The sequence below is a fragment of the Hemicordylus capensis genome, chromosome 7 (assembly GCF_027244095.1).
Source record: "Hemicordylus capensis ecotype Gifberg chromosome 7, rHemCap1.1.pri, whole genome shotgun sequence".
Classification (NCBI taxonomy): domain Eukaryota; kingdom Metazoa; phylum Chordata; class Lepidosauria; order Squamata; family Cordylidae; genus Hemicordylus; species Hemicordylus capensis.
The window spans coordinates 22,531,055-22,554,715 of NC_069663.1; the positions used below are offsets into that span (position 1 = coordinate 22,531,055).

Below are 23,661 nucleotides of genomic sequence, written 5' to 3' on the forward strand. Positions count from 1 at the left end.
AGCTGATCGGAGCAGCAGCATACTTCCCTACCACCCTGTAACTGTTGCCCCTGTTGGCCGGATATGGCCGGAAGGTGGTATATACATGTAACAATAAAATAAATAAATAAGTCCCCAACGTGCCTGCATGTGTCGGCACGTTGGGTCTTCCAGCCATATCCGGCCAACGGGGGCAGTGAAGTGGCAGAGAGGTATACTACCACCCTGATCAGCTTTCTTAACAAAGGACACCAACAAGGGGAAAGCGGCGGGAGGGGTAAGTGCACCCTCCCCCACTCTTATTGGACATGAAAGGGCAGGAGTCAGACCTGGCCCTGCTGAAGAATCATAGAGTGTGCTTGGCAGAGTGGCACATTCACAGATTGCAGCCCCTGTAGCCGCAGCTCTCTATTGTTTCCAGGCCTGATAGAAAAGGTGAGTGGACTCACATGACCAGAAAAGCAAGGTAGAAGAGCTATTTTCTCGCACCTTGGTTACGAGCAGGGTAGGAAAGCTGGGCTACCCTCTTGGAGCAGCCTGCGTTGGAGGGAGTTTTGTGAGTTCACACAACCACACAAACCGTGGTACAAGACCTCCTATCCTGATACTGATGGTTGTGTGAACAGGTCCTATACATACAAAGAACCTCTGGTCACTACCAGAATGGAGCACATTGGAACTCCCTCCCTCCCTCCCTACTGCATCAGCCTAGTAGTAAAAAGGAACACCTTTTATTTGCTTTCATGGTCATTACTTTTTATTGGCTTCACTCAAAAAAGGACATCAAAATCCCCTGGGAGGGATAAAGTTCTTTGAAGGCAGTTGTGAATAAGCAACAGGAAGACACATGAGTCATGCAGAAGAATGCTGGTGGATTACAAGAGGGTCTTTTGCTGTCAGGAGCCCAGCAATATGCAGGAGGCAGCTGGTGAAACCATTCTCTAGGGCTTGGTTAGGAGGCAGCTCTGCATTCAGCTTTGGTGATAATGGAGCGGACCCCTGCCACCTCCTTTTTACCTAGGCTTAAATCATTGCAAGTCCCCTTGGTGACACAGCCCTTCTGGACAGTGTTGATAACGACGGTTCCTGCAAGAAGAACACAAGGCGGGCAGTCAAAAAGAGACCTCAATTCCAGTGGTCCTCTCTGGCAGTCCTGCTAGGCTCTAAAGCATGCTCCACCTCTCTATCAGACACTTATGAGAACTGGGGGATTGGCCTTTGGATGAGATAACGTCCACATGTGCATGTTATGAGGAACCTCCATCAGCTCCAGCCTGGCTGAATGCAGCCTCCAGTGAGATACTTCCATATGCTATCAATTCCACCGTACTGGTTTTTGCCCCTTATTTTAGGCTGCCTTGAGAGACGGCATGATACCATTGAGTTTTCACTCTTTCCAGTAGGGGATTCCAAGGCACATTATGCAGGAGATCAGAATTACCATGAGTGATGGTTGCAGCCAAATCCAAACACTGAGTCTCCGGGCCGACACAATCCACCATTTCCCCAGCACTGCAGGTATTTGAAAACATGCTGTAGCAGGCCGGACATTGTTTCCCATTCAGCCCGGTGATGACGGGAGGCACTGAAACAAATCAGAAAAAGCTCACTAGTTTGGTGGGTGGAACAAGGGAGGATACAGTTGATGATGAACACACAGATGCCATTAATTCTGAACCAGGAGCTATACCTTCTGTATTAAAGGAGACTAACATTCCTCAAGCATAGATACCATTCCTGGAAATAACTCTCCCTCTTTCCCATGGCTGACTCAAGTGTGTGAGGGAGAAACTTCTATGCCTTTGCTTTCTGACACCCATAGATCTTGTTTTGCAGTTTCTAACATGCCAGCTACTATTATGAGCTAGAATTCATGGTCCTAGTTGTGAGCGGCAGAACAGAATACAGAAGGAGGGACCAGGTGATACAACCCCCTTTCCCCATGTCTTGGAGGCCTCACCAGCAGGGTGGCTAGTCTCTGAACCGACCAGGGAAAGTACTGGGACCAACATACTTTCCAACTGCACTTCTACACTGGGGAAGAGGCATTTTTGACAACCGCCCACAGGAAATCCTCTCTACCACCTTATAATAAATACACCCCCAAGAGCTTTTCAGGTGGCTAAGAGGACTTCCTGGGGATGGGGAGGTGTTCAAAATAGTCCCGCCCCCAGTACACCAGGGCAGTTATTTGGGAAGTGCTGTTAGCCTACTCCTCTGACTGCTCTGGTATTTTTTAGCTCTCTGTATCAGCCATTGGGAGGAAGTATGATGTACCTTGAGGAGCTGCTGTTCTACAAGCATCCCCTACACAACAATTGACCATGGTCCTTATTGCAATTCCTTGTCCAAAATCCATATATTGTGGTCCCAAGTTGCAGTGTCTGGAGGATTCACAGGACTTCATTATCATCTGAAAGTTGATTCCAACTGTAGAGGAGAAAAAGAGAAAGGGTTTATCGAAGGCTGTGTCGGGCTCAGCCTCCTCTCTCTACATAGGCACCGGAGGTGGGAAAACCAGAAGAAAGGAAAATGTGTTCTGTAGCCAGCCTGTATTTCTGTTCAAAGATGTATATGGCAGCTTTCAAATCAAATCTTTATTACAGTCAACGACCAGCTTCATACAGTGAAGAATCACTATATAATAACAGCAACACTAGTAACAACAATAACATCAGCAAAGCAAGAATGGTGATCTGATGAGAGGAGCAAAACAGAAAAAAATCCTTAGTTCTTCCTGGATACTTATTTTAAAAGAGAAGTATTGGCCTATATCGTAGATCTTGATAGAGGGAGAAATATAAGAGAACGTGACCAAGGACAGCCCAATTAGCCAATCATGGCCGGAGAGAGGGAGGAGCTTCCTCCGTCCACTCCAGTTAAAGCGAATGCAGCCTCCAGTTCTGTATTTGCTTGTAACGCTTGGAAATTCAAACATTGGGTATGAGCAGCAAAACTCACTACCACCTGAGGGTTCTAACTGGAGTTTGCCGAGCACAACCTCAGGTCAGTATCCAAACAGGTCCGGAGTTGCACGCATTCGGACGTAACGGTTTGGCAACCTCAGCCGCACTTTAACTGCTTAGCAAAGGGGACAATTCATGCTTGCGACCACAAGACCAGCTCTCCTCCCTAAAGTCGCGACCAAATGGATTAACTGGAGGCCACCTGCCTCACCCTAACAATAGTGTTTTTGGCCCTCTTCTTCACAGCCTCAGACTTACGTAGGGTCCCTTTTACCCACCTATGCTGCTTTCAGACATGCCGATGATGCAGGTGTCTTTGCCTGCTTCACAGGTCTGCATCCTTCCAGTGCAACTGGTGCCAATGCCAGTGCAAACCTCACACTCCAAAGAAGTACCTGGAGGAGGGAAGAGAAAGCCATGGACATCATTTTGCGTTGTCAACGTGCCTCTCCAACATGTCAGAGTTCTAAGGCAAAGGAGGAACACACAAGGAACAGAGGGAGGAACAGAGTCTATAGGTTGTACATTAATTTGTTGTAAAGAGGAATTCAGCTAAAAGGACGGGAAAACTTCGTAAAAGTTGATGCAGCTGCTTGAGTCTAAGGAAGCCAACTTTTCACAAAAAGTAGGAAGTACTTTTTCTCACATTCAGCATTTGCCTCTGCAGATGAGACAAGGGACCTAGCCTAGCATAGTGGTTAGAGTATTGGACTAGGACTGGGTTCGAATCCCCATTCAACCATAAACCTCACTGGGTGACTCTGGGCCAGTCATGTATCTCTCAGCCTAACCTACCTCACAGGGTTGTGGTGAGGATAACAAATAACCATGCACTGAGCTCCTCAGAAGAAGAGCAGAATACAAATGTAATAAATAAATAAAAATTTAAAAAATTGTGCAAAATGCCAAATGATGCATAATCCATCCATCGGTAGCTGATCAGAGTTCTTTATTGATTTGATATCGATATTGATATCCTTCCCTTCAGCCTAAGACCCCAGGGTGGTTAGCAGCAAGATAAAACAATTCAATAAAAACATAAGAACCGGAACGAGTACAGCTAAAAGGTTAAAAAGAGCAAGGGACCACCCATTGGCCAAAAGCCTGGATAAAAAGGGCAATCTATTTGTTATCAGACTAATGGAACACCTGACTATCCAAGCATAGGTGAATTCCTCCCAGGTGATCAGAAGCCCCTCCTCACCTGTAGTTACAAGCACACAGCAGACAAAGAGTCCCAACAGGGTCTTCATGATGCTGGCGACAAATTCAGACGCCTAGATCTGCCACTAAACGGTACCTGTGATGAGATATGTTAATGTACACATTTGAGCACATCTTGCTTCTCAGGGAGGAAAGCTTTCCAGTGGCACAAATCGGGGTCTAACAATGAATTGCTAGAAACAATACTCCATCAAATGGGGCTGGGGATGATTTGGCTGTATCAACATTCACTGAGCAAATGTCAAGGGTACAAGTAGGTGTGTGCTTCAAACATATGCATGTTTTCCAAGAAGTAATTCTGTTGGCGTTCTTTGCAGCATGTTGTCCAGTAAGTGCCCATGAGACTGCAGCCTTCAAGGGCAGTGTTGTGAAGACCATCTGCTCATGCACCCACCTTATAGCCCTCTCCAGATGTTAGAAGAGGTAACCGTGAGTGCTGCTCACGAGGGAGTAAGCAGGGAGGAAGTCACACACTCACACACACACACACACCGTCCATCACTCACTCCTACACGCAACGGCTACACTTAGGGTGCTTTGCATGGGGCAGAGCCGTAAGCGTGATGGCTGGCAATCCCATGAGCTGCAACCTTGATCAATCAAGGTTGCATTTCACAGGATCACCGGCCATCATGCTTTTGGTGCTGCCCCATTCAGGCAGAGCCATAAGCACCAAGGTTGCACCGGACTGCCAGCCATCGTGCTCCATTTAGATAAACAGTGTTATAAGCATGGTTGCTGAACATGGTACATGGGTGACAGTGGGAGGGTGGGACTTCCTTCCTGCTTTCCCTTCAGTGAGTTACACCTGCGGTTACAATGTCTAATGTCTGAAGAGGGATTGTGTCTATTTCCTTCTAGGGCTGCTACCTAACTTTGGGACATTGGGACTGAGATCTCTGAAGTTGATAGTATGGAGGAGGGCGGGCTCCAATCTAAATTTCAGAGATCTCAGTCCCAATCCCCACTTAGCCAAGGAACCAGTAGCTATCTTCAACTTCACCTCCTCGCAAGCCTTGCTTTGAAGAAAAACTCTATATAGGTCTTCAGCTCCAGAAGGGGCAAAACAGAATAGAAGGGTTATCAATCAAATCACCAAGTATGCCAAGAAGGAAACCAGCTCATGTGAATGCTCGGAATATTTGCTTTTTAAAAAAAGGTAGCAAAAATTCTTGATAAATTGCTCTAAGGTGGGATTAGAAAAATCACTGAAGATAGCTGCCGATGGACCTATAAATCATAATGTTAATACAGAATCTCTAGGTTCAGAGATAGCATGCCACCATATGCCAGTTGCCAGGAAGCAGGATTATGTCTATTTCCTTCTAGGGCTGTTACCTAACTTTGGGACTGAGATATCTGAAGCTGATAGTATGGAGTGGGGGTGGGTGGGCTCCATACTATCAACTTCTGAGATCTCAGTCCCAATCCCCACTTAGCCAAGGAACTTACTGAGTCACTGTAGACCAGTAGCTATCTTCAGCTTAACCTCCCAAAAGGCTTGCTTTGAAGAAAAACTCTAGATAGGTCTTCATCTCCTGGAGGGGCAAGGCAGAATAGAAGGGTGATCAATCCAATCACCAAGTATGCCAAGAAGGAAACCAGCTCATGTTGAATCTTTGCCAGATGATCACCTGGATCCTAAGGTCTCTCTGTAATTGAACTCTAGCTCTATGGGTTGCAGCAGTGCGGACATTTCTAGGCTTTGTTCAATATGGGAGTCTGCCACTTAGAAGAGAGCCATTACAGAGGAGAATGGTGGACTTACTTACCAAGAATGGTTTTCAAGAAGAGGCAACTGTGGATGAAGATTCCAAGTGTGTTGTCCACGTTTTTCTGACTCACCTATTTCTTTTATAAGGGAGAAATCTGAGAACATGTGTTTAAGATCCTGCCTTGCCACGCCTGTTACAAAACAATTCTGAATGGTTTCCCCCCAGATGCTGCACCAGTGTGATTTCTCTTCCCTGTGTGTTGGATACAATCAATTGATTCAAGCCCTCGAACGTCTCAGTGTTCACATGGGAGTGTCAGACCTATGATATTGCTCCCAGGCTGCTAAATCACAAGGCTATTGATCTGGGGGAGGAGGATGTCGCCCACCATTGAGCAATGTGTTGCTGGCAGAAGCTCCCAAGTTCCAACCCTGGCAATTCCTGGAAGGGATTGGGGTGAGGAAGACCTTCTGTGAACCTTTGGCGAGTCACTGCAGGTCAGTGTAAACAATACTGAACTAGAGATAAAGACCAAAGGTCTGACTCGATGCAAAGCAGTGTCAAAGGTTCAACAGGAGCACCCATAGCTCAGCAATAGCAGGCACATGCAAAATAGGGAGGAGAACTGGTCTGGTGGTAGCAAGCATGACTTCTCCCCTTTGCTAAGCAGGGTCTGCCCTGGTTGCATTTGAATGGGAGACTACATGCATGAGCAGGGTGAGATATTCCCCTCAGGGGGTGGGGCTGCTCTGGGAAGAGCATCTTCATGCGTGCATGCAGAAGGTTCAGGGTAGTTTACACAGAGAAATAATAAATAAATAAGATGTATCCCTGTCTCCAAAGGGCTCACAATCTAAAAAGAAACATCAGATAGACACCAGCAACAGTCACTGGAGGTACTGTGCTGGGGGTGGAGAAGGCTAGTTACTCTCCCCCGGATAAATAAAAAGAATCGCCACGTTAAAAGGCGCCTCTTTGCCAAGTTAGCAGGGGAAATCGTATAAGGCTTGCTCATGGAAGGCTTATATGTAAACTGATCTGGTTTTTTTGCAGATAAGTTACACAAAATTTAGGTAGATGTTAATCTGATCAAAATTAAGCTCCAAGGTTGGATGTCAAAGGACAGCAAATATTGACAGTGATTGTCACAGAACAAGATGTAACTCTAGCAGGCCTGTAAAGATCAGGCTTTGTCACCCTTAGGACTGTCTGCCTCCTTTTGGTGACTATAATTGTGATCTACTGGATAATAGCTTATAAATGAGGGTATCTGAGAAAAATTAGTGATTTAGATAATTGAATTGTAACAAGGCTGAAGAATTGTGGCAAAGACTAGTTGAAAAGAGAAAGCAACTGGTTAGCATTCTATTTGAACCTGGTTTAAATAGAAATGTCCTGGTTTGACTGCTTAGGATCTGGACTGGAACAGACCCCCCCAAAAGGGGTGCCAGTCCAAGTTCAAAACGAATTGGCCCCAGTTCTAATGGAGCCAGTTCTGGACCGGTTTGGCGGTTCGAGGATCATGCTCATAAAGGGGAATATGATGAGGATTCCCCTTTCTAAGCAAAGAGGGGAACCCTGCCAGCCTTAAAAAAAAAAACCCTAATGGGACACCACATTGTCGCCATAGATGATGTGGAATTCAGAGCAGCTGTCGCCACCACCTCCAATATTTGGAGCACTACATGCAAGAACTGTAAGATATTCCCCTTAGAGGACGGGACTGCTCTGGGAAAAGAACCTGCATGCTTGCATGCAGAAGGTTCCAAGTTCCATCCTTGGCATCTCCAAGGTAAGGCTGAGAGAGACTCCTGCCTGCAAACCTGAAGAAGCCACTGCCAGTCTGTGTAGACAATACTGAGCTAGATGGACTGAGGGTTTGACTCGGTATATGGCAGCTTCCTCTGTTCCTATCACAAAAGTTTGAGAACTCCAGGAAGCCCAGATATGAATTTAATGTGGTCAGAATCATCTTGATCCTACGAGTCAGCTGATACCCGAGAGCCAATCCCATGCTACTTTCCTGCTATAAAGTCCCAAGCCTGGTCACACACCCCAAGTCTTCACACCTTGTTTCTGAGAGAAGTCTGAAAGCTTCTCCTTCTTCTTCTTGAGGCATTTGCTAAGGTGGAGGAGCTAGTCTTCTAAACCATGCCACCTGATATTCTTTTTTAATTATGGGAAAAGGGGAAATAAAGAAGTCAGATGAAGAAGTGGGCTGTTCAAAACAAGTCTGTTTTTGCTGCGGATCAGTGTTGAAACAGGATGCAGATGAATCTGGGCAACAGGGTGACAGAAAGTGGTTGGTCATCTGCTCATTTTCCTGTTAGGCCTCCTTATGCAAGATCAAAACCACACCCCCAGTCACAAGTGGAATTAATAAATAATCAGTAGCCAACATTTTTGCAAGGATTGGCTGACCCTCTGAATGTTCCAATAAGCTCATGCTATTCTAGATAAATGTCTTGCTTTTCCTTACTTATCCCACATTCTCTTTTTAAAAAATAATATTTTTATTTAGTAAAAGAATAAAAAGAAATAACATGTTTACATTATCATCTCTTGAACTTCGAGCATTTACATATGTCATATTGCAAATGACAATCCAAAATTCCACTTCCACCCTTTGCCAACCTCCCCCCTCACATCAGATATTACAATATATATATAAATAATGTGCAAGTCAGGCCTCAATTTTAAAAAAAATATCTTGGGTGTGGATGTTGACTTTGTGCTAAATTGTAATTTATGAAAGGTTCCCAGGTTAACGCAAATGTTTCATCTGAGGTATTCCGCAAATAAGCAGTGACCTTAGCCATCGAGGCATATCCCCTCAGCAGAATTGGCCTAGACAGTCGAGGAATTGAACATCCTCTCCAGAAGGTAGTGACGATGTCTTGCAAATGAAATGACCAAGAATTTGAGCAAGAAGATTGCTCTAGTGAATTTTGCCTATTTTCCTGGTCCTCCTCTCTAAGCATTGTAACTACGTGGTTTGAAAATCTTTTAATAGCCTCATTTTCTTTTCAGCTATAGCTTGTGGTTGAAGGAAAGACACAGAATGACTGTAGCTTTAGTGAAGGCAGAACTACACGTGAGGGTGAACTTCAGTGAAACCTGTTCAGAATCTGTTGCCTTTCTAAGTGGCCATGAATCTAAGGTCTGTGGGAGGAGAGCTGGTCATGTGGTAGGAAGCAGGAATTATCCCCTTTCACAAGCAGGTTCTGCCCTTGTTTGCATTTTAATGGGAGAATACGTGTGTGAGCACTGTAAGATATTCCCCTTGGGGGGATATCAAGGCTGCTGCCTGTTTGTGTAGACAATACCCAGCTAGATGGACCAATGATCTGACTTAGTATATGGCAGCTTCCTGTGTTCCTATCACAAAAGTCTAAGGAGGGAAATCCAGGCAGCCCAAGCTGGGATTTAAGCTGGCCAGAATCCTCTTGATCGTAAGAATCAGCTGATACCAGACAGCCAATCCCATGCTAGCTCCTGCTATAAAGCCCCAAGGCTGCCACACTCCCCAAGTCTTGTTTGTGAGAGCAGTCTGAAGGCTGTTCCTTCCTCTTCTTCTTGAGGCACTTGCTAAGATGGAGGAGATAGTCTTCTGAAACATGGCGCCTGCTTCTTTTTTATTAATGTCAAGAGGGGAAATCAGAAGTCAGGTGAAGAAGTGGGCTATTTAAAACAAGACTGTTTGGGCTGAGGATAATAAGGATAATAAAGATAATAAGTATGGAAACAGGATCCAGGTGATGTTGGGCAAGTGGGGCAGGAAATGATGGTTCACCTGCTCATTTATCTGCTAGGCCTCCTTATGCAAGAACAAAGCCCCACACCCAGTCACCAGCCAAATTTATAAATATTCAGCATCCACATTTAAGCAAGGATTGGCTGACCCTCTGAATGTTCTAATAAGCTCATGGTATTGTAGATAAACATCTTTATTTTCCTTACTTATACCAAATTCTTAAGGAAATTATATCACAGTCTTCTCTTGTTTTCTCATGATTTGCAATAGACACATAAAGCACTTTTGCAATTCCCCACAATGACATCACTGTCTGGAACCAACCACAAAATACAGTTGGCACACTTTAAGGGATGCAGTGGGGAAATGCTTGACTAACAAGCAGAAGGTTGCCAGTCGAATCCCCACTGCTACTATATTGGGCAGCAGCAATATAGGAAGATGTTGAAAAGCATCATCTCACACTGTGTGGGAGGAGGCCATGGTCAACCCCTCCTGTATTCTACCAAAGAAAACCACAGGGCTCTGTGGGCGCCAGGAGTCGAAATTGACTTGATGGCACACTTTACCAAGGAATGGAAATCAGTAACTTTCATGTCTGCAGAGCCAGGGAAGACAAGCCAACAACAGACCTGGCAATCGTGAATGTACCCAGCTTGCTGCCCAAGGTAGGAACAGCAAGGGAAGCAGGGGAGAAGAGCTTATGAGGTCCAGAGTGCTGAACCAGCAGGGAGCTGTCCAGCAATTGGCCTGGAAACAAATTCAAACTATAAGGAATCAGAGTGCTGCTGAAAAACCAGGTCTGACAGTGAAATATTTTGGCCGGTTGGTATCTACGTACGGCACCACACTCTTGCAGTCTAATCTCCAGGGCTCAATGGAGCAGAATGCCCAGAAAACAAGGGGATGAAGGGGATGGTGGAGAGGAAGTGGTGAGGCAAGGAATGAAGGGAGGGAACAGAACAAGGGAGAAATATAATGGTGATGAGAGACTTCTGTGCAGGTATCCTCCATGTGATAGAATGTTTCCTGAAGAGTTGTCCCTATTGTACTGTTGCCGATCCTTGTTAGTTAATAAGGTGTGGCTCTAATTCAACCCATCATGCATGTCCTGTCTTCATTGGGGTACGGAGACAATAGCAGGGATGGTAGTCCCTGTTAAGAGATTCTGAGTGTCCCTCACAAGCCTAAAAAGGACCCCCAGGGGTTCCTGTAGCCTTGGTTCGGAACAACTGCAATCAGAAGACCACTCCTTCCACACACATGTCATCTGTTATCGTATAATCTAGATACTACTATATGAACCATGTTTGGCTTTGTTTCAGTTTCTTTGTGTGATTTGGCTTTTGCCAGTCACCTGGAGCACATCAATGGAAGCTTTGGGTATACACCAGAGCAGTGTAGAAACCCGTTTGGATGGTAGTAGTAGTTGGCCCTTATAACCGTCAGGAAGTGGAGTCTTGGAGCTTGTTCTCCACTTCTACACATTCCTCCCAGTTTCTCCAAGAACTAGGAAGCAAATTGTATCTTGCTGATGATGGAAGTTCTGTTGTGGGGCTACAGGTTGGGGACGGTATTTTCGGTCATCTGAGCTGCTGTAACGATGAATCAGTACATCTCAATCTCCCCGGACTCTCTGTTCCTGACCTGAAAGGCTCCATTCTCTAACCAAAGACCTTCCAAGAGAGACATCAGCATGAAAATGCGGGATAAGAAGTGATCTTATTAACTGGGTACCCTTGGTGCCTTGTTGAGATATGCCATGTAATAAACTTACTTTTAAGCCTGCTTTTAAGCCTCCCGGCCAGGGTTCTACTCATGAGTAGGTGTGGCGCGAAAATGCACTGCACATACTCACAATTGCTAAGACCAGGTTTGCGGAGCGCTCACTCCACAAACCGGGTTTTAGACCAGGGGTTCCCGAGCGGGTTATCCGCTCCAGAATCACTGGGCGAGCCTGGTGGTTCTGACGATTGGGAATTTTTCCCAGTCATGGGAATAGCCGCAGAGAATATATATAGAATATAGAATTCTAGGTGGCATTCCCTAGACTCTCCTGCAGGACCATTTTCTGAGTAAGTTTGAAAATGTCAGGTAAGCTTCTTTAATAAGTTAAACAAACTAACAACATTTTTAAGGAAGTGAAGATTTTGCTATACACTAAATACATACAGAGGTATTCAGTGTACAGTGAAATCCTCACTCCTCCATTATCTGTAGGCTGTGTGTGTGTGTGTGTGTGTGTGTGTGTGTGTGTGTGTGTGTCTTGCCCTTTGTTCCTTACCCAGAGTGACAAGCAGAGAGAAGATGAAGAGTCCCCTGAAAGCCTGCATGTTGATAGGAAGATGCAATGTTCAAGCACAAACCCTCACCAATGAAGTCCAGACAGAGGTACCTGGATAAAAATAAAAGGAAAAAGAAGTCAGTGTTACAAATGTGAGAGAGGTGACCTTATTCCACCTGGCCAAGCTGAAGATCTGGATGAATGCATTCCTGAATTAGATCATGAAATATTCAAGGAAGGAAGCCATAGCAGCACTGGGATACTTCAACTAACTTGACACCAGTTGGAATTTTAGCTTTGCTAAGAGTGATATATCAGAAACATTATTGTCAGGTCCTGCTGAACAAGACAATAGGCTTGATTTGAAGCTAGGTTTCATGTGGGTTGCCGACACTGAAGTGATTGTGTGAACCCATGCCAGTGTTGGGAATCTTGGCCATAAACCACCTTGACATGCGTCCACACAATCACTTCAATGTTGGCAACCCACATGAAACCTAGATTTGTATGATTGTGTGAAGAAGCCCAATTTGGTCTTTGCTATCCAGAACGGCCTCTCTAGGAGTGCAGCTCTGTTTGCTGCTCTGATGATCTCTGCGCCTGAAAGATGCTCTCCAGCTGCTGCTGCTGCTGCTGCTTACGAAAGGCACGGGAGGAAACGGCCAGCTCCCTTGCCCCCAGCAGCAGTCAGGCTGTGCCTGTGTGGAATCACAGTTGCCTGTGGCTGCTGAGCTCCAAACAGCTCCCCGTTGAGCTCAGGGCTGCATGTGATTCCAGCGGGCAGGTTTTGTCTGCCTCCCTTGTTCTGCGCCGTTCTTCCTAGGGCATGCCGCAGCAGGCTGCCTGCCTGGAGTTGTATTTCCACATTCCTTAGTCCCAGCCGAGTTCTTACCTGTTGAGCCCTACATGTAAAGAGCTCTCCCTTTTCTCCCCCCCCCCACACACTCCTTTTTTTGGTATAGCTGCAGGATTATATTCTCCTCCCCAACCCCCCTCAATAAATGCTCAGAGAGAGTCGTGATTTGCAGATGCTGGCTGGCCCTAAAGACTGGGGAAACCAACCCCGGGGGAGGCTGGAGGGGGATCGATCGCTCCATGCAAATCCCTTTGGACCAGAATCACGTGTGTGCGGGCAATACTCTCGGGTCTGCAAGCATCTGTGTTAAGTCTAACGCCTTAGAAGAGTTCACGCTTGGCATGCACTCTCTTCTCATAGCCTTCTCAACAACCCTGCATGATCGGCATCATCCCCATATCCGGGGAGCTCTTGTGTGCTTACGGGGTTTGACTGAGAGAGAGGACGGCCCCCCCACACACACTTCTTGCCAGCCCACCTCGCCCTCCCTGGCTTAGTAGAGGGGACTAAGTAGTAAGCACCTTAAGCACAAGCAGGCACAGCTATGCCTGTTGTTGCTCCCGTCGTCCCTCCTCATGTCGGCAGCCGACCAGCCAGGCTGGTAGCGGCGGCGGCGGCGGCAGCACACACATGTGTGTACACACACTCAATAAGGAAAAGTTTGCATTGTAACAATCAGTCTACACTTCTACAAGTCCCACCCTCACAGGTTCCCAAGGGACCCTTCTTTTGTTGCCTGCATTGGAGCTCAGCTCTGATCCTTATCTTTCAGGTGGATGCCAGTGGTGTGTGGAAAAGACTCAGATCACGATGTGACTCCCTCTTGGACCTGAGTTGCTTATGTCGCAAGGCCAACAATGTTGAGACTCAGTATATTCTTTCTTCCCTTTTTTATGCCTTTCGGCAACAAGGTGTTTTGACCTGCCCCTCGTAAGAATGGTTCCTGTCTGTCTTAACCTCAATGAGCTCATCTCTTTTCCTGTTGATATCTTCATCTTGGGATGTGTTAATATTGTGGTCAGGGCGCAATGCATCCTCTCCTCATTTATGTGCACACAGCACAAAGCCTGGATAGGGTTCCCATCTTGGTAGTTTGGGCATCATATTGCCTTGTTGACCCGAGGGGGAAATGCCTACCTAGGAGGTGAGGGTGGTGACTGGTTGCTTCTATATGTAGTTCGAAACACAGAGGAGATGAAGCTTCACACCAGAGATCCTGCATGATGACTGGATTGCACATGTTCTTTTTGATGGGAATCTGAGATGAAGCTGGAGAATCTAGACTAGGGATTCTCAACATTGGGTCCCCAGATGTTATTGGACTTCAGCTCCCATAATACCCTAACAAAGGCCACTGGGGCTGGGGATTATGGGAGTTGAAGTCCAATAACATCTGAGGGCCCAACATTAACAATCCCTGATCTAGACAAGCTTTCTAGTAGAACAACAGGTGTTCTTTATATTCGGACTCTTCTTTAGAGTTAGCAACTTCTCCCTTTCCCCACATTTTGATAATGACTGTATCATCCATTGGTCCCACGTCAGTCCACCGTTTCTGCTCTTGCATCTGTGCTCAGCGGGTTTCAGGATGTGGCACTTTGAGGTCTCCTGCAGCTGCAAGTCCCTCTAGAAATAGCTAGTTCTGCATGTTCAACTGGGTCTGTTTGCCAGAAGGAGGGGCTGGAAGTGATTATGCCTTTAAAGACGGGGACGGAGGAAGTTTGCACCCAGGAAAAGAAGTAATGTGCTTTCTTATTTCTTATTTCTTATCTTATTTATTTATTATTTCTCTATGTAAACCGCCCTGAGCCATTTTTGGAAGGGCGGTATAAAAATCGAATTATTATTATTATTATTATTATTATTATTATTATTCACACGACCGGGCGGCGAGATTGGATGGCACATGTGCACCCTCTTACCTCACTTTTAGCCCAGCAGAGGAGCCCCCAGAATTGGTCCCAATCCCAGCGATTCTCACCACCAGCCACACCCGGGCTTATGCTGCCCTACCCAGTAGGGTTGGTCATGAAAATGACCACACTGTTTTCTAAGAAGAATCTGTCCATTTTCTGAATAAGTTTACAAATGTCAGGTAAGCATCCTGATTTATTCATTCATTCATTCATTCATTCATTCATTCATATCAAATTTATATGCTGGCCTAAACTTCCGTCTCTGGGCCACATTGATAAGGTTAAAAAAAGTAACAACATTAATCAGGGGAGCAAGGCTTTTGATATCTATTAAATACTTATAGAAACAGTGAATATGTAGCAAAACCCTTGCTCACCTAAGAAAGTTCTTTGTCACCCTGTTGCTCTCCCAAACTAGTTGTTCTAGAATTGCTCCTGTCGCACAGAAACCAGTAGCAGAGCCAGACCAGCAGCAACCCATGTCCAGCCACCGCCACAGCCCCACACACCCCGCCCCATACATCTGATGTCAGACGCGGTGGTAAGCCATGCCCCTTTGTCTGACGTCTGGCTCCCGAACAGGGCCGCGTGACTCCGTTCGGGACGTAGATTCAGACCAGCACTGCGTTTGCAGCATGGCCAGGAGCAGCTCTTCCCTGCTTTAAAGGCACGGAGAGCCTCTCCTGGCCACGCTGCAAATGCAGTGCTGGCCATCTAACTCCTGAATGGGGCTGTGCAGCCCCGTTCGGGAGCTAGAGCCAGAAGCGGCTCTCTCTGTTTTAAAGTCAGGGAAGATCCGCTCCTGGCTGCACTGTGAACGCAGTGATGGCCATTTAACTCCCAAACGGGGCTGTATGGCCCCACTCAGGAGCTAAACCAGAAGACACCCCCCCCCATAATTGACATCAGACGCGGGGTGTGTGTTGGGGCCGCAAGGCGCGGCCCCTGAGAGGCAGCGGCCTGGGTTCTTTGAACCGCTCGCCCAATAGTGGCTACGCCCCTGAGAGGAACATTACTACCTAGTCCCACAATTAGATCAACAATGTGTATTCCTTCCTCCAAAGAGTACAGGATTCCTTAAAATGTTAACAAAATTCAAATCAGGACACTTTTTTGTGTCCGTTCTGATCCCTGGGCACTATGCTTAGTGAAGTCTTAAATTCCTGATCCCCAAAGTCAGAATGCACCAGACTGAGGCCACATCTCACTTCATGCTCAGTTTTATTCTCATTCCCTTGCTCAGACAAAGGGGAAGATATTTTATCTTTCTGACAGGCCATCTTCGGATGAGAGAAGGATGCCTGGAAATATGAGGAGTTGAGTGCTGAGTCAAAGCAGGGATACATCACGAGAGAACTTTGACTAGGAAGAGACCAGAGATGGCCAGAAGGAGGGATCCTCCAGATGATGGAGAGGCCATGCTGGCTAATCTGCAGTTAATTTTCTGAACATAAACAGGAGGAAAACCAGTAAATGTAATTTGGTAATTTGCTGGTAGATTACAGAAATTTTTATCAGAACAGCCCTTCACCTTGGCACGGCCTCCTGCACAGGAAAACAAAAATGAGATGTGAGAGGCGTCTTTGTTCTCAGTTAACTAGTCAGTAAGTTTATTACATGGCATATCTCAACAAGGCACCAAGGGGTGGCAGCAGGCTGGTGGCCGGTCCCCTAGGCCACTCCAACACTCCCCCTTCATGTCTGAAGGGGAAGAGGCCTGAGATGATAGGGGGAGTGATGGCAGGGCCTAGGGTAGCGTCCACCAGCCCACCACTGGCCTCAAAGAGCTGCACTGATGAGCATGAGGTAACCTTCTGGGCACACCCACAGACCCTTTTTCAACCTCATAGGGTTCCCCCATTGATTGTAACGGGGAATCCTTAAGAGATTCCCCTTTGCAAGTACTAGAACTGGTCAAACTGGACCAAACTGGTTAGATCCAAACTGGGCCTTGTTTGGCTCAAACTCAGACTTGCCCCCCCTTTTGGAGGGCTGGTCCAGTTTGAGTTAAGACTAGTCGAACCGGCTGGTTTGACTCAAACCCAGTTGGAGCTCGAACTAGTTTGCCCACCTCTACACAGAACACATAGGGGATGTTCCACATAACCCCTCTTTCACCTTAATGGTGTTTCCAGTTGAATGGCATGATTTGCACAACCACCCGGAACCTTCACTCCCCTTCCAATGTGATCAAACTATAGCAGTAAGCAGTTTTCTCCCTTACCTGCCACTTGTTTTGCATCCATATCAAAGCAGTAGGGCTGAGACACAGTACAGCTGAGCATTGTTGTACTAGAACTGTCGCATTTGCTTGATAGAGAGAAGCAACTTGGGCATTGGAATCCACTGAGCGCCTTCCTCTGTTGATACGGAGTGCCATTGATACTGAAATCAGTGCCGTTGATACTGTATGCTGTTGATACTGGGCGGGGGGAGAGAAAGGAGTCAGTAAACTAGTGATGGATTGTGGATAGGAGACATCAGTCAATAAGGATGTCCCCAGCACAAATGTCAGCACTGCCATGAACTTATTAGGTAACTTGAAGAAAGGTCCTTAGCCTTTCCTCCCCCACTGACAACCCACTGTATAGGGTATAATAAAACCGATTTACCTTACAAGGCTGTTGAGAAGATCATTGAATACAAAGTGCTTTAAATACTCTGAAATGCTGGGTAAATATTACGTACAAAAGGCCCTTGAACATTTCCCGTGGTTTTGCCCATTCGTGGACAATTTCCCTGCACACAAGTTTGCTTTTTGCAAGGATCGTTTTAATGTATATGTGGGTTAAACCTCTTTAACGGTCTCAAAAGTAGGGATGTTCATGGGACCGTCTGGGGCGGTTTGGTTTGAATTCGAACTGATTTCAAACTGAATCTCCAATCCATGAATTGGTTCGTTAGAACTGGCCGGCGGTTCGGTTCGTGCTGCCAGACCAGCTGCTTTTAGGGATTGCCTTTGAGCTTTGAAGCTGGTGCATGGGCAGCACAGGGAGCTTTACATTCTAAATACCAAACCCCTCCCCACCTCTCAACGGGCACACGGGGAAGGATTTTTAAACCCTCCCTGAGCCTCCCGCACAGCAGCTGAGAAGTGCAGTAGATGCTTTGGGGGGTGGGTGGATAGACTTTAAAACAAGTGCTTTCGAGTGGGGGTGTGCAGAACTAGTTCAAATCAATCCTGGGATGGAGCTAAACCAACCCTGGTTGTCCCAGTTGCTTATAAAGGGGAATCTGATCAGGATTCTCATCAGGATTCCCCTTTACAAGCCAAGGGGGATCCCTAACAACTCAAAAAGGGATTGAAAGGGCATGTGGGGGTGGGCAAGATGGCACCCTACTGCCAGTCCAGAGGTGGTAGCCCCTATTCTATCCATCAGTGCTCTCCCCCCTTCAAACTTGAGGTTTGGCGGCAAAACTCAAAGCAGACCAAAAGTTCAAATTCAGGTTTGGGGTCGAGAACCAACGCATGGTTTGGTGACAAAACCGTGTGTTCGTGCCTTTGGATGACCACAATCATGAACCTCTGGCATATCTGCCGGTTGTGGTTGCCACCAGCTTGACTGGTGGCGACTCAAAACAGGGCCTTTTCTAGAGTTGCCCCAGAACTCACTTGCTAATGAAAGTAGAGTTTCCCCTTCTCTGAATGCTTTAAAGAAGGACCTAAAAACATACCTGTTTAGTCAGGTTTTTAGTTTTTAGTTTTAAAGTTTTGGTTTTTAGAATTTTTATTGTATTTAATTTTTTTTAATCATGCTAATGTTTTAATGGTTTTTATAGTGTGAACAGCCCAGGGACATTTTGGATAGGGCAGTATATAAATGAAGTAGATAGATAGATAGATATAGATAGATAGAGAATATATATATAGACTATATATATTCTACATGGCATTCCCTAGACTCTCCTGCAGGACCATTTTCTGAGTAAGTTTGAAAATGTCAGGTAAGCTTCTTTAATAAGTTAAACAAACTAACAACATTTTTTAAGGAAATGAGGATTTTGCTATACTAAATACATACAGAGGTATGCAATGTATTGCGAAATCCCCAGTCCTCCATTATCTGTGGTGTGTGTGTGTGTGTGTCTTGCCCTTTGTTCCTTACCCAGAGTGACAAGCAGAGAGAAGATGAAGAGTCCCCTGAAAGCCTGCATGTTGATAGGAAGATGCAATGTGCGTCCAAGCACAAACCCTCACCAATGAAGTCCAGACAGAGGTACCTGGATAAAAATAAAAGGAAAAAGAAGTCAATGTTACAAATATGAGAGAGGTGACCATATTCCACCTGGCCAAGCTGAAGATCTGAATGAATGCATTCCTGAATTAGATCATGAAATATTCAAGGAAGGAAGCCATAGTAGCACTGGGGTACTTCAATGAACCTGAAACCAGTTGGAAGTCTAGCTTTGCTAAGAGTGATATTTCAGAAACCTTATTGACTGGTCCTGCTGAACAAGACAATAGGCTTGATTTGAATCTAGGTTTCATGTGGGTTGCCGACACTGAAGTGATTGTGTGAACCCATGCCAGTGTTGGGAATCTTGGCCAGAAACCACCTTGACATGTGTCCACACAATCACTTCAGTGTTGGCAACCCACATGAAACCTAGATTTGTATGATTGTGTGAAGAAGCCCAATTTGGTCTTTCAGAGGAGAAGGAGGAAAGAGGTGGAATAAGGGAGCTGGCTCTCCTGTGCTTAATCCTTATAATCAGTCTGGAATAATTGGAATGGAAGCAGCAGGAAGTTTAGAGGAAAGTGACCAAAACGTCTTGGGATTTAGTCTGTCAATAGAAGAGAAAACTGTGAGTAATCAGACAAAGATCCTGGATTTTAGAATTAGTGATACTCCGGTCTCATCTGAAAAGCAACCCGAGCTTTCCTTTCCCAAACTTCAATCTGAAACCTCATGCTGAAGTGAGTTCATGAGAGACTATGCCCCTGTGGCTCAGGACAGATTGAAACAACCCAGCATGTCCTTCTACACTGCACTTTCTATAAAGACATCAGCACCTCGCTTATCCTCCCATCGCTGAACACGTTTCCAAGCCAATTTGATACCTTTCTGCTACTCTCTGACTCTAAGCCTGCCATTACAAACAGTGTTGCCAGGTTTTGTGCAGTGGCGACAGGCATCTGCTGGAGTTTGATGGACTATGAGCCCCCTTAGACATAATCTGATTGCTGGTGACTCTGTTTAGACTTCGTATTTGCCTCCTCTCCCTTTATTTTGAATTTTATCGTTGTATTTTTATTACTGTCCTTTATAATTCTTAACTTTTATTGCTTTTAGTGTTATTACTGCCTTTGTAATGTCTATTTTGACTTGCCCACTTTTATTAGCATTTTATGCTATTATCATTACCATTTTATGCTTTCCTATAATAGAAACAGTATTATGCTTTTTAAATCACTTATAGCTTTTTTGCACTTTTTAATAACAGAAATAGTGCTGTTTTATCTTTCTTATTCTTAGTACTTTTAGTTCTATTATTACTAATGTGTTTCTTAACCTGTTTTTAAATCCCTTCTATATGTAACATAATAGCAATCTCCTTTACTTCCTCATACTTTAACAGATAAATTTTAACTTGTATAATTTTATGCTGGTCTCTGTCCATAATAAAAGTTGATTGATTGATTGATTCCCTCATAAAGCCATCCAGGTTGTGGGCTGTCACCACATCTCGTGTCAGAGTATTCAACAAGTTGATTATGCGTTGTATGAAAAAGTACTTCCATTTGTTGGTCCTAAATTTCCCGGCAATCAATTTCATGGGATGATCCCTGGTTCTAGTGTTATGTGAGAGGGAGAAAAATTTCTCTCTATCCACTTTCTCCACACCATGCATGGTTTTATGGACCTCTATCATGTCTCCCCGCAGTCACCTTTTTTCTAAACTAAATAGCCCCAGGTGTTGTAGCCTTGCCTCATAAGGAAGGTGCTCTAGGCCCCTGATAATCTTGGTTGCCCTCTTCTGCACCTTTCCCAGTTCTACAATGTCCTTTTTTAGATGTGGTGACCAGAATTGTACGCAGTACTCCAGGTGTGGCCGCACCATAGTTTTGTATAAGGGCATTATAATATTAGCCGTTCTATTTTCAGTCCCCTTCCTAATGATCCCTAGCATGGAATTGGCCTTTTTCACAGCTGCCGCACCTTGAGTCGACACTTTCAACGAGCTGTCCACCATGACCCCAAGATCCCTCTCCTGGTCAGTCATCGACAGCTCAGATCCCATCAGTGTATACTTGAAGTTGGAGGTTTTCATCCCCATGTGCATCGCTTTATGTAGCCTTTATGACAGGGCTAGGTCTTTACTATCCAGAATGTACTTCACCAATAAACCTATTCAGTTTCGATTGTACTACACTCTCCATGCTCCATGTTCTTTAGATGACTGCAGCAACAGAACTCTGCACTCTACTCTGTAACTGGAGTGGGGAGCTTCCTTTGTGGGCACTTTGAAAGAGAATTACAAAATCCAACTCCCAAAGGGTATGCATAAGAAATGAAAGGAAGGGCCTATAACGAAGGAACAGCACAAACACCTAGCCCAACCCTGTAGGGTGTGAGGGATGATGTCAGAAGGCTAACGTTCTGAATGAGTTGAGACTTGCTAGGGATGGGGTGGAAATGGGGGTTTCCAGATATATCCAAAACAAGAGGAAGGCGATCAAAGGGTAGGTCTGCTGATTGTGAAATGCTAATTTCACAATCAGTGAATTAGTGGAATGCTAATTTCACAATCAGTGAATTAGTGGAATCTGTAAAGACTGTGAAATGCTAATGGGCAACAGAGGAAAGGCAGAGCTACTTAGCTCCTACTTTTGATCTGTCCTCTCCCACGAGGGAAAAGTGGGCCCTATGCGGCAACAGCCGCAGAAATGAAAAAAGGAAGGCACTGAATCCTAAGACTGGTAAAGAGATGGCAAGGAAACACCTAGCTACTTAAAATTAATTTTTAAAAAAATATTCTGTTCTGCTCTCTCGCACAACTGTGGAACGATTTTCTTGGATCTCAAATCCGCCCAATTCCAACTAGCCTCATTTACTAATTGCAGTAAATTCAATGTCATAATGCTGTCCTTGACTTCAGCCCACAATAACTGTTCTGTCCTAATAGCCACAAAACTGTACCGTGTGCCCTGGAATCCATTTTATACCCGTCTAATTGGTTCTACTAAGTGAACTCCTCAGACCCTTACGATTCGGATGATGTTGGGTATGAGATGCACCCAAAATCACCTCCCACTTCGCTAAAGAGCAGCGGTTCTCTTATGTAGGTAGGAGAAATCAAACCACACACACGCACACACCCCATTAAAATCAAATCAAACAATAGACACATGAATGAATGAATGAATCAATCAATCAATGAATGAATAAATTAAAGCATGAGCTTCTGGCGACATCTACCTGCACCTCCACAGGGAGCTTCACCTCACACTTTGAAGGATCTGGACTTGTGAACACCTGTGACTGTGAGCCCGTTTTATCAGAAATGGAGATCAAGATTAATGCACAGCTGCATGTCCCAGGAAGGAGTGGTTGCGGGGAATGCCCAGGTTTTTATAAATGTTGTAGGATGTGATTGAACAATGAACCTTTGGCTCCACCCCGCAATTAAGAAAATTGCATAAGAATGGATGATGGCACAAAAATGTTTATTCCAAAGATCATAAGTGTCCCCCCTCCCACCAACTCATGCATCAACCTTTGTCCCTGGGTTTTACGGCAGCAAGGATTGCTGGGGTGGGGTGGGGTGCAGGATCGTGTCACCAAATGCAGTGGTTTGCATTTCCGCATAAAAATGCGAAGCTCAGAGACAATCTTTTTGTTGGATTCAAAGTCTACTTCTGAGCCCAGCCATTGAGATGGAGGCATACTCCTATCTATGCCAGTAATGAATAACGACATCAATAAATATTACAGCGAAGTGGATTGAATACCCATATCAGTTGATCTCTTTGCCAAAGCACGCAAGCATGAGATGGGAAGTGCGATTGCCAAGACATGTGAGCAATGGGAGGAGAGCTGGTCTTGTGGTAGCAAGCAGGAATTGTCCCCTTTGCTAAGCAGGGTCTACTCTGGTTTCCATTTCAATGGGAGACTACATGTGTGAGCACTGTAAGGTCTTCCCCTCAGCGAATGGGGCTGCTCTGGGAAGAACAAGAAGGTTCCAAGTTCCCTCCCTGGCAGCATCTCCAGGATAGGGCTGAGACAGACTCCTGCCTGCAGCCTTGGAGAAGCTGCTTGCCCGTCTGGGTAGACAACACTGAACTAGATGGTCCAATGGGTATAAGGCAGCTTCCTATGTTGCTATGAGCTTAAAGAAGGAGAATCATGTTCTAAACAGTGTCACCATATGTACGGAGAGGGACAGTTTTCTGCCAGAAAACCATGGTATCCTGAAAAGTGGATAGTGTCTGTTTCAGAAGTTCATCTGTGGGTCAGTTTTAACAAGTTCTGCTCCTTATCAACAACTGTACCTGCTTATCAGAACTGTCATGAGACATTTTATAAGCACTGAGTTACCTCTCATTAAGCACCTGCTTCTGTGCTCAGTATATACTGATATGTAAGCCATACTGATATGTAAGCCAAGAAAACCACCTTACGTGGTACAGCGGAGACGTTTGACTAACAAGCAGAAGGTTGCCAGTTCGAATCCCCACTGGTACTATATCGGGCAGCAGCGATATAGGAAGATGCTGAAAGGCATCATCTCATACTGCGTGGAAGGAGGCAATGGGAAACCCCTCCTGTATTCTACCAAAGAAAACCACAGGGCTCTGTGGGTGCCAGGAGTCGAAATCGACTTGACAGCACACTTTACCTTTACTTTAAGCCAAGAAAACTGTGTTTTGTCTAGTTGTGTATAAAGAGACAACCTTTCCTTAGAACGCTGGATCTCAACAGAGGTGCAGCTAGGTAATTATGGAGCCTGGACCTAAATGCATTT

The 23,661-nt window shown here is 45.4% G+C and overlaps 1 protein-coding gene and 1 long non-coding RNA gene across 2 annotated transcripts; both read right to left on the reverse strand.

Annotated features, from left to right (window-relative positions):
• Positions 1–708: 708 nt before the first annotated feature.
• LOC128332524 (phospholipase A2 inhibitor and Ly6/PLAUR domain-containing protein-like) lies at positions 709–6,180 on the reverse strand. The gene is made up of 6 exons (XM_053266845.1): positions 5,942–6,180; positions 4,150–4,245; positions 3,224–3,340; positions 2,257–2,409; positions 1,421–1,564; positions 709–1,065 (listed from the first exon to the last, which is right to left on the reverse strand). The coding sequence occupies exons 2-6, from the start codon at positions 4,196–4,198 to the stop codon at positions 932–934; spliced, it is 597 nt and encodes a 198-aa protein (XP_053122820.1). The 5' UTR covers positions 4,199–4,245; positions 5,942–6,180; the 3' UTR covers positions 709–931.
• A 9,733-nt stretch (positions 6,181–15,913) lies between these two features.
• On the reverse strand, positions 15,914–22,229 carry LOC128333336 (uncharacterized). Its single transcript, XR_008310916.1, has 4 exons — positions 22,116–22,229; positions 18,801–18,915; positions 16,919–17,116; positions 15,914–16,239 (listed from the first exon to the last, which is right to left on the reverse strand). It is a non-coding gene; the product is annotated as an uncharacterized LOC128333336 (long non-coding RNA).
• Positions 22,230–23,661: the final 1,432 nt, after the last annotated feature.